Raw genomic sequence first — 11,205 nt, forward strand, 5'->3', positions numbered from 1 at the left:
ACTTGTTTCAGTCATTTGACTGCAGCCATGCTGGGGCACCGCCTTTAGTCGAGCAAATCGACCCCAGGACTTATTCTTTGTAAGCCTAGTACTTATTCTATCGGTCCCTTTTTGCCAAACCGCTAAGTTATGGGGACGTAAACACACCAGCATTGGTTGTCAAGCAAAGTTGGGGGGACAAACACAGACACACAAGCATATACACACACATACATATACATATATATACATGTATACGACGGGCTTCTTTCAGTTTCCGTCTACCAAATCCACACACAAGGCTTTGGTCGGCCCAAGGCTATAGTAGAAAACTCTTGCCCAAGGTGCCACGCAGTGGGATTGAACCCGGAACCATGTGATTGGTAAGCACGCTATTAACTACACAGCCACTCCTACGCCTAATTGTTAAAATATTTTGTGCATTGTAGAAGTACAACCAATTTATTGCACCTAAACTTTAACAAAATCGTAGGTAGACTCCCAAGGGTCATATGAACCCCAGCTGAGAACCTCTGCTCTAGTGTGTGTGTGTGTGTGTGTGTCTAGATGGTACAGTTCACTGCTGTACTGAGTCCATTAGGTTCTAAATAAGTACATTGGAGAAGTAAAGTTCACAGCTGTATCTAATCCACTGAGTTTAGAGGGGTATGTTTCCCATCCACCCATCTTCTCTGCCTGTCGGGGTCATGGGATTAGTTTTCCATTACTTCCTCAAAGTAAAACCACGTGCCTTCAAAGCAAGCTTCTTAACTGCACAGTCATGCATGTGGTAGGTTTAAAAAAAAAATTTTTTATGTTTTTGTTATCTTTTATCTTTTATTTGTTTCATGTGACCATGCTGGGGCACTACCTTTTTTATTTTTATTTTTTTCACATCTCTGAATATTTTAAAACATTAAACTGTAAATAAAATACCTTTAAAATTTTCTAAATTTCAGAACTATTATGGTGCTGCAAAAGCTATACTTTCAGACAATCCTCTTGGCCTCACATGTGGAATGGTATGTCCTACCAGTGACCTTTGTGAGGGAGGCTGTAATTTGGCTGCTGTTGAAGAAGGACCCATCAACATTGGTGGTTTGCAACAGTTTGCTGTTGAGGTAAATTAAACATTTTTACTCTGAAATTCTCCATACTAAGTATCAATACCACCTTCATTGCCATCACTACCACCATCTACATTGTCGTCATCATCATCACCTCTTTCATTATCATCATCATCATCATCATCATCACCACTTCTGTTATTACCACCACCTCTTGTTACAATCATCACCACTTCCACTGTCATCATCAATCTTGCCTCTGTCATCGTCATCACCACTGCCTCTGTCATCATCATCATCACCATTGCCTCTGTCATCGTCATCACCACCACCTCTGTCATCATCATCACCGCCACCTCTGTCGTCGTCATCACCGCCACCTCTGTCGTCGTCATCACCACCACCTCTGTCGTCATCATCACCACCACCTCTGTCGTCATCATCACCGCCACCTCTGTCGTCGTCATCACCATCACCTCTGTCATCATCATCACCGCCACCTCTGTCATCATCATCACCGCCACCTCTGTCATCGTCATCACCATCACCTGTCATCATCATCACCACCTCCTCTGTCGTCATCATACCCACCACCTCAGTTGTCGTCATCACCACCACTTCTGTCATTGTCATCACTGCCACCACTTCTGTTGTCGTCACCACCACTACGTTTGTTGTTGTCATCATCATCACTGCTTCCTTTGTCACTGCCGTCATCATCATCACCACTGCCTCTTATCACATTCTAAAAATAAAGTTATATCATTGAAATATTGAAACTGCAAAATTATGCCTGATTAATTAAAACCAAAGTGAATATATAAACATTGCATTTGGCAGAATAATCTGAATGCTAAACGGTTAACACACTATCCACTTCCAAGCGGGAATAAATATTACCTTTTCATTTCTTACTTCATTTTACAATATTTGTTTTAAATTAAGGGTATGAAATGGTGTATATTATATTCTAAAATATTTAATATCTAAAATTATTAATATTCAGTCTTTCATCTTAACCTTTAATATTGATCTTACCTCATCTATTGAGTGTGTCATCAAAATGTATTTTCTTGTTATTTATTTTCTTTTTTTTTTCTTTTTTTCCCCCCTCAGGTCTTTAAACAGATGAAGATCCCCCAAATTCGTGATCCCAGTTTGCCATCAATTGAGAATCTCCCAAACAGCTATCGGGCCAAAATTGCCTTGTTGGGTTGTGGGCCTGCCAGTATTAGCTGTGCCACTTTCCTGGCTCGCCTTGGTTATTCAGATATAACTATTTTTGAGAAAAACAATTATGTTGGAGGTCTCAGGTAAATTATTAATTTTCTTGATCACAGTGATATTTTAGGGATCTCTAGAACGACAGGGGGGCGTTTTAGAGATCTCTAAAATCACAGGGACATTTTAGGCATCTTTGGAATCATTGGGGGCATTTTAGGGATGTCTAGAATCACAGAAACATTTTAGGGATCTGTAGAATCATGGGTGTTTTGGGGATGTCTAGAATCACAGGGACGTTTTAGGGATCTGTAGAATCATGGGTGTTTTGGGGATGTCTAGAATCACAGGGACGTTTTAGGGATCTCTAAAATCGTAGGGGCATTTCAGGGATCTCTAGAATCACAGAGATGTTTTAGAGATCTATGCTGCCTATTACTCAGGTGCAGGCATTGCTGGTTAATTAAGAATTTTGCTTTGTAGTCATCAAGTACTGGATTCAGTCTCTTTGTGTGGTACTACTTTGGCAAGTGTCTTCAAGCATAGTTTTGAGATGCTTCAAGCTGTGTAAATGAAACTGGGCAGATGGGAACTGTGCTGAAGCCTGTGCCAGATGGACTTTATCTATGATTTAAAGGAAAAATGGATGTTAAATGAGGACGATTAGAATTTGCCAAGGTCAACCTTACTTTTCGTTATAGGGCCAATAAAAGAAGTGCCAGTTGAACACTGGGGTTGATATAATCAACTTAACTCCTCCCCTGAATTTGCTGGCCTTGTGCAAAAATTTGAAACCATTGTTGTTGTTGCTGATTCTTAACACATGAAAGAGAGTGCTTGATGCTAAACAAATTTCTGTTTCTCTTCAAGTTCTTCAGAGATTCCACAATTCCGTTTGCCCTATGATGTTGTTGATTTTGAGATTCAACTCATGAAAGATCTTGGGGTCAAGGTGAGCAGACAACTTTTTTTCCCATTTATTTATTCTTTTTATTCTTTTATTCTTTTATTTGTGCCAGTCATTTGACTGCGACCATGCTGCAGCATCGCCTTGAAGGATCTTAAGTCGAAGAAGTTGACTCCAGGACTTGTTTTTTAATTATTCTTTTTTAATCCTAGCACTTATTCTATCGGTCTCTTTTGCCGAACTGCTAAGTTATGGGAATATAAACACACTAACACTGGTTGCCAAGCAGTAATGGGAGGACAAAGACGCACACACACACACACATGTATGACAGGCTTCCTTCAGTTTCCGTCTACCAAATCCACTGACAATGCTTTGGTCACCCCAAAGCTATAATAGAAGACACTTATCCAAGGTACCATGCAGTGGTACTGAACCCAGAACAATGTGGCTAGGAAGCAAGCTTCTTACCACACAGTCACACCTGTTTGTTTTTATCATTTGTATTATTTATTTTCTTCATCTTTGATACATTCTCTTGCATCTATATCTTTCTTTTTCTTTGTCTTTTTCTCTTCCTTTCTTTCATCCTTTCTTTCTCTCACTCACTTCTTCCTGTCTCTCCAATTCTCCTCTATCTCCCTTCTATCTCTCTGTCTATCTCTTTCCATCTCTTTTCTTTATTTCCTTTTTTTTTTATTTCTTCCCCTACTCCACCTTCATCTATTTCCTGTCTTTCTGGTTTTTTTTTTATATTTCATCTCTCCAGTTTGTCAGTTTTTTTTTTGTTTTCCTATTTTGTCTTTTTTTATTCCTTTAGGTTTCGTCCTTCATTCTTTCCTTTCTTTGCTTCTTTCTTCTCTCCATCCGTCTGTCTCCCTTTATTACACATATACCCACCAACACCACCATTACCCTAACAGATTCTATTTTTTATTCACCTGTTATTTTTCAGGTTGAACTTGGACAAGCTCTCTCAGAATCACAGTTAACTATATCTAAATTGAGGAAAGATGGTTATGCAGCAATTTTTATTGGAATCGGTAAATTCTCTAGTTCTCTCTTGCTTGCTTCCTCTCAGTCTCTCTCTCTCTCTGTCTGTGTGTATGTGTGTATAATATATATATATATGTGTGTGTATATAATTATATATATATGTGTGTGTGTGTATATAATATATATATATATATATATATGCGTGTGTGTGTGTGTATTTATGTATTTATGAGTGAATGGAGGTAACCCTAGATTTGAGTATTCTCAATAACTTATTAATCTAACGACTTATTAACCAATTCATCAATCAGCCAATCAATCAACCACTCAAATAAGTAAATAATTAATTGGCCAATCAATCAATCAATCAATCAATCAATCCCTGGTTAAAAGTAGCGGTACATACCAGAGTCCATAACCAAAAAACATACCTATGCATGTGTAATACATACACATACACCCCACCACACACGCACATACACACACACACACACACACACACACACACACACACACATATATATACATATATATATATCTACATGCACACCCACATATACAATCATCTATCTACATACATATACACACCTATACACACACATATATATGCGTACACACTTATACAACCAACTACCTACACACATATATACCTACATACATACCTACCTACACATATCCTCATACACAAAGATATCAGCATAAAACAATCACATATAGCTATATGTCTATCCTCACATACATATAATTGTATTCATACACCAGTATATATACATGTACATATAGGTATATTATACTTACCTAATTGCCACAAAATATTACTTTACTTGGAAACAAGGGAGGGAAGAATATCTGACCATTGTCCAACCTTTGCAAACGTGGCAAATGTGGGCATTAAAATAATGATAATGATCTGCGTGATATACTATATTATTAAATGATGTGATATCAACTGTAATCCTTCTCCAATATTTTGATGTGATGTTGATGATTCTTCTTTCCAAAATGACCTGGAATTTTCCCATTACTGATTCCCTGTGTCTCTTGTCTCAAACAGGTTTACCAGATCCTCGTAAATCAGGAATATTTGCCAACATGACTGAAGAAAAAGGCTTCTATACTTCAAAAAGTTTTCTGCCTAAAGTGGCACTGGCTTCTAAAGCAGGTAAGATGTAAAGGTCATTTAGTGATGAAGATTGTAGGGGTGTTGGAAGTAGTAACAGCTGGAGTATGGGTTGGGTTTAGGATAGAACTTTGAAGTAAACAGTCACCATTGATAATAAATATTATTTTCATTCAATAATGAGTATTGAGTCCTTTATTCAGTGCATATTTAAGTATACTTCAGGACACAAACTTTTAAAGCTACTAATAATATATTACTATAATGAAGAAAGCTTCTTATTAATTAGTTTGGTGTATGTAACTTTTATTAAAAGAAAGCAATTATTTAAGTCTACCCTCTCTAGAAAATTCTTATATGTTCCAGTTTTGATATATTTTTCATAAAAATGTGGTTTCTGAGATTCTTTTTTTGTGACTGATTTCAAGTATATGCTTCAATCACAAAAATAATTTTTATTTACTGTAATGTTTTAATTCACTGCAAGATAAAATCTTACACTGTGAGATAAAGTCTTTTAGCATTTCTGTTTATATTTCTGGAAATATATAGGTTGCCCAAATATTTGCAATGTTACTTTCTACAAATTCTAATCCAGCATCAACCAAATTATGATGGTTCTAGTATCTTTTCATCTTTGTTGGGTGCTGTTGAAAACATAGAATGCTAAATAAGAAAACTGGTTTTTAATTTACTTACGTCAATTGGGCATAACTACAGAAGGTGTCCCACCAACTTTCTTTCTTCATTACTTTCTGGAAAGGAAATTTTCTACAAATACATTTCAGTTGGTGTAGGTTACAATTATAGTGGAATTTGCGAAAAACTTTTTCAGAGGTGAGGAAACAGTGCTTTAGATAATTCATACACTTCAATTTGTTTCCTCTTAACCTTCAGAAAAATAGGTATTTATTAAAGAAATTTTCTACAACTACCTTTCAGATGGTGTAGATTATAAATATATTGGAATTTAGTGTGAGAAAAATGGGTGAGACAGGTATTTTGTATCTCTTGTCTTTGCTTATTCATATGTTTTGGTTGATTTAATTACAATTATGTTTGAAAAACTTTTGAGAAATATTCTAACCTTTCTTGAAAATTCTTTGCCATAGAAAATCTGCCACAGTAAACTTTTTCTTACTCAAGCAATCATGGTAAAATGGACATTAAGATGAAAATAATGACGATTATATATATATATATATATATATATTAGTATAAAAAGGATAAGTTATTCTGGCAGATATATTATCTCACAAATTGATTTAGATGTTGGCTATCCACATGCTAGGTCAGATGTATATGCTGTAGAAAACTTTTAAATAAAGAAGTTTTTCAGTTCTATATTTAAGAGAGGAAGAATTATTTACATTTGACGGATATTTGTCCTCATCTTGTTTATTGTTAACATAACGTTTCGGCTGATATACCCTTGAGCTTTCATCAGGTGTCTTGGGGAAATTTCAAACCTGGGTTCTCATTTCTAAGGTATTTTTTGATGTTATTATTATTATTGTTATTATTATTATTATTATTATTATTATTATTATTATTATTATTATTATTATTATTCAGCTCACTGCCTGGAATTGAACCCGGAATCTTGGGGTTAGTAGCCCGCACTCTTAACCATATGCCCACAGGCATATGGCATAGTAGTTAAGAGCACGGGCTACTAACCCCAAGATTCCGAGTTCTATTCCAGGCAGTGACCTGAATAATAATAACAATAATAATATTAATAATAATAACATCAAAAAATACCTTAAGAACGAGAACCCAGGTTTGAAATTTCCCCCAAGACACCTGATGAAGGCTGGAGGGTATATCAGCCGAAACATTGTGTTAACAACAAACAAGATGAGGACAAATATCCGTCAAATGTAAATAATGTAAATAAAGAAGTTTTTGGATGTGAATAAAATCTCCACTCTCGGCTGATGACAGTACCGCCTGATTGGCACCTATCCCAGTGGAACATTAAAAGCACCATTCGAACGTGATTGTTGCCAGGGCTGCTGACTGGCTCCCATTCCAGTGGCACTTCAAAAGCACCATTCGAGCATGATCGTTGCCAGTGCTGCTGGACTGGTTCCTGTGAAGGTAACACATAAAAAGTACCATTTGAGCATGGTTGATGCTAGTACCACCTGACTGGCCCTCATGCTGGTGGCATGTAACAGCACCCACTACACTCTTGGAGTGGTTGGCATTAGAAAGGGCATCCAGTTGTAGAAACTTTGCCAGATCAGATTGGAGCCTGGTGCAACATTCTGGCTCGCCAGCCCTCAGTCAAACCGTCAAACCCATGCCAGCATGGAAAGCGGATGTTAAACGGCAATGATGATGATGATATATATATATATATATATATATATATATATAGCCAGGTGTGGCTGTATTGTAAGAAGTTTGCTTTCTAACAACTTGGTTCTGGGTTCATTTCCACTGCATGGCACCTTGGGCAAGTGTCTTCTATAGCTCTGCGCCAACCAAAGCTTTGTGAGTGGATTTGGTAGATGGAAACTGAAAGAAGTCAATTGTGTGTGTGTGTGTGTGTGTGTGTGTGTGTTTGTGTGTGTTTGTCTTTGTATCTGTGTTTGTCTCCCACCACTGCTTGACAACTGGTGTTAGTGTGTTTATGTCCCTGTACCAATAGAATAAGTACATGACTTTAAAAAAAATAAAACAAACAAGTACTGGGGCCAGTTCATTCACCTAAAAATTTTAATCGGTGCTCCAGCATGACTGCAGTCTTATGACTGAAATAAGTAAAAGAGCTAAAAGCGATGTATGTTTATATCTTTCTCAGGAATGTGTTCCTGCAAACCATATTTACCGAAGCTGCATGGTAAAGTGATAGTTCTTGGCTGTGGAGACACTGCTATGGACTGTGCCACTTCTGCCCTTCGGTGCGGTGCCAAACGGGTATACATTGTCTTCAGGAGAGGATTTAACAATTTCAGAGCTGTCCCAGAAGAGGTAAGCAAATATTTATCTATTGTCGTCATCATCATCATCATCATCATTCTCATCATTGTCATCATCACATCATTGTCTAGCTCCAGATCAGTCCTAATTGAGCTGGCCTGTAATCAAAGACTTTCCACCTATGACCACCCCTTTTTTTATTTTCAAACAGTCTATCTGGGACTGCGTGATCCAATCTTTTCTATGGGGTGTGATTTTCAACTAAACAATCACATCATCGAAATCTCAAAGCTAAAAGCTAATGCATGATTAATTCAAAATAATGTGAATACATAAACATCACACTTGACAGAGTAATATGACCACTAAAGGGTTAAAAAAAACTTAGTATTGCATTCTTGTCTTCTTTTCTCTCCTTTCAATAAGATGGAGGCTGCAAAGAAAGAGAGATGTGAATTCATCCCTTTTATGTCACCTAAGGAAGTCCTTGAGAGAAATGGTCGCATTACAGGAATTCGGTTTGCAAAGACAGAAGTGGATGAGAATGGCCAGATGACAGAAGATGAGGATCAGTTGGTAGTGTTGAAAGCTGACTTCATAATATCTGCATTTGGTTCCTTAGTCTCTGAGGATGAAGGTAAGAATGTAAAAATAAAATAAAATAAAATTGATCCTGACCCTATGCATATCATCATCATCATTTAATGTCCATTGTGCATGCTGGTATGGGTTGGACGGGTTGACTGGGCTGGCATGCTGGAAGGCTGTACCAGACTCCAGTATATATATGTGTGTGTGTATATATATATATATATATATATATATATATACATACATAGAGCAATAAGAAAATGGAGGGGATCAATAGGTGGTATTCATCAACTTATAGACATTATATTATGTCAATTTATTTATTTACAAAAAGGACAATTATAACAATATACATATATATATCACATATTATGTCCTACATATATAATATATAAAATATCAGTAATTACTAAAATATAGCAAATAGCAATAGAGATTGGGATAATATCTTACAGCTGTTTCAGCCAAGAGGCAAAAATACCTCATTCTACCTTTATCCCTCCAGTGGACTGAAGTAATTAGTAGATGAAATTGAGGTACTTGGGTGTTTCTCTAGGCTTCATCAGAGATTTTAGAAAGTATATAAGATTAAGTTATGAATATAAATACATACATATATACATACTTCTACATATACATAAATACATATACCTACACTTAAATGTATACTTAATACCATTTAATACCATAATACCATTTCTGTTAAAGAATTCTGAAGAAATATTTTCTACTTTCTTTTTTTTCTCCCCAAAAACAGTTAAAAATGCCATGAAACCCATCAAGTTCACTAAATATAACCTCCCAGAAGTTGATTTTGTCACCATGCAAACTAGTGAGAAAGATGTGTTCTGTGGTGGAGACATTGCTGGGAATTCAGAGATGACAGTCGAGGCTGTTAACGATGGAAAACAAGCTTCTTGGTTTATGCATATGTATTTACAAGTAAGCAAAATATATATATATATTTCAGGCGAAGTGTTCAAGTATTGTTGTTTCAACCAGTCATATCAAGCCCAAAATTTCCTATTTGTTTTATGTTCAAGTTGTCTAGATCTGGCCTCTCACACCTACCCTAGAATGTCATTGTAAAAATAAACAATCACATCATGGAAATCTCAAAGCTACAAGATAATGCATTAATAAATTCTAATCAATGTGAATAAATAAACGCTGTATTTGACAAAGTAATCTGAACACTTAAGGGTTAATCTATGTCAGGCCTGATGGAGTAGATTTATGATGAAAGGCATTATAGCCATGCCAATTCTGTCTATTTAAGGTTATGTAGGATCACATTACACTGTGTAACAAAATTTTAATTTTTTTCTTTTTTTGTGTTTGGTCAGTAAGTGTTATTTCCTGTTTGCTTCTGTCTAGAAATCAAAGGAAATGACTACTATTCCCTTCAAATTTTGCTTTTGTGACCTGGGCATCAATATTTTTGAAACTGACCTATTTTCCATTACATTTCAGACAGATTCAGCACCGAGTTGCTGAAGCAGAAATATTGTTGTAGCAGATATTCTGTTCAACACCACAGATTTACTTGTTAGTTGCTTGACCATAACCACTTGAGCATGTCCATTAGTGGCTGACAATATGTGATTCTCTGATCATAAGCAGGAGTAGTGGAGGGGAGTATCATAGCCATGTGTTGAGAGGGATTCTTTGGGGTTTGGATAAATGTACGAAAAGCAAAGTTTGAAGGGAATATTAACCATTTTTCATACTTTCTAAGGGTAAGCAAATAGGAAATAATGGTTGCTACCCAAGAACAACAATTGATTTCAGAGTTGTGGAAGCTAACAGACTTAATATAATGAATGAAACGATGTAGCTAATTAATAAAAATCAAATTTGTAATGAAAAGAAAGATCATTAACTGGTGCTAACACTATGTTTTTATTCATGTTTCATTCATTAGACTGCAACCAAGTTGAGACACTGCCATGAAGAATTTTAGTTGAACAAATCAACTCCATTACTTATTTTTTTGTAAAACCTTGTACTTGTTCTATCAGTTGCTTTTTGCTGAACTACTAAGTTAGTGGACGAAAATGCACCCAACACTGGTCGTCAAGCAGTGGTGGGGGACAAACACGATATATATATTTATATATCATCATCATCATCATCATCGTTTAACGTCCGCTTTCCATGCTAGCATGGGTTGGACGATTTGACTGAGTACTGGTGCAACCGGATGGCTACACCAGGCTCCAATCTAATTTGGCAGAGTTTCTACAGCTGGATGCCCTTCCTAACGCCAACCACTCAGAGAGTGTAGTGGGTGCTTTTACGTGTCACCCGCACGAAAACGGCCACGCTCGAAATGGTGTCTTTTATTTGCCACCCGCACAAGAGCCAGTCCAGGGGCACTGGCAACGATCTCG

General features: G+C 36.5%; 1 protein-coding gene across 1 annotated transcript in view; it reads left to right on the plus strand.

The window, feature by feature from the left end:
- The window catches only part of LOC106882744 (dihydropyrimidine dehydrogenase [NADP(+)]), a 56,733-nt gene that overhangs the window by 22,446 nt on the left and 23,082 nt on the right, over window positions 1-11,205 (plus strand). Inside the window, exons 5-12 of the mRNA XM_052976520.1 lie at window positions 939-1,100; window positions 2,163-2,359; window positions 3,138-3,219; window positions 4,130-4,217; window positions 5,225-5,332; window positions 8,103-8,272; window positions 8,648-8,858; window positions 9,570-9,748. Of these exons, the coding sequence (XP_052832480.1) occupies window positions 939-1,100; window positions 2,163-2,359; window positions 3,138-3,219; window positions 4,130-4,217; window positions 5,225-5,332; window positions 8,103-8,272; window positions 8,648-8,858; window positions 9,570-9,748 (1,197 nt within the window). The remainder of the gene's footprint in view (window positions 1-938; window positions 1,101-2,162; window positions 2,360-3,137; window positions 3,220-4,129; window positions 4,218-5,224; window positions 5,333-8,102; window positions 8,273-8,647; window positions 8,859-9,569; window positions 9,749-11,205) is intronic.

This window comes from Octopus bimaculoides, chromosome 24, assembly GCF_001194135.2.
Source record: "Octopus bimaculoides isolate UCB-OBI-ISO-001 chromosome 24, ASM119413v2, whole genome shotgun sequence".
NCBI classification, from domain to species: Eukaryota; Metazoa; Mollusca; class Cephalopoda; order Octopoda; family Octopodidae; genus Octopus; species Octopus bimaculoides.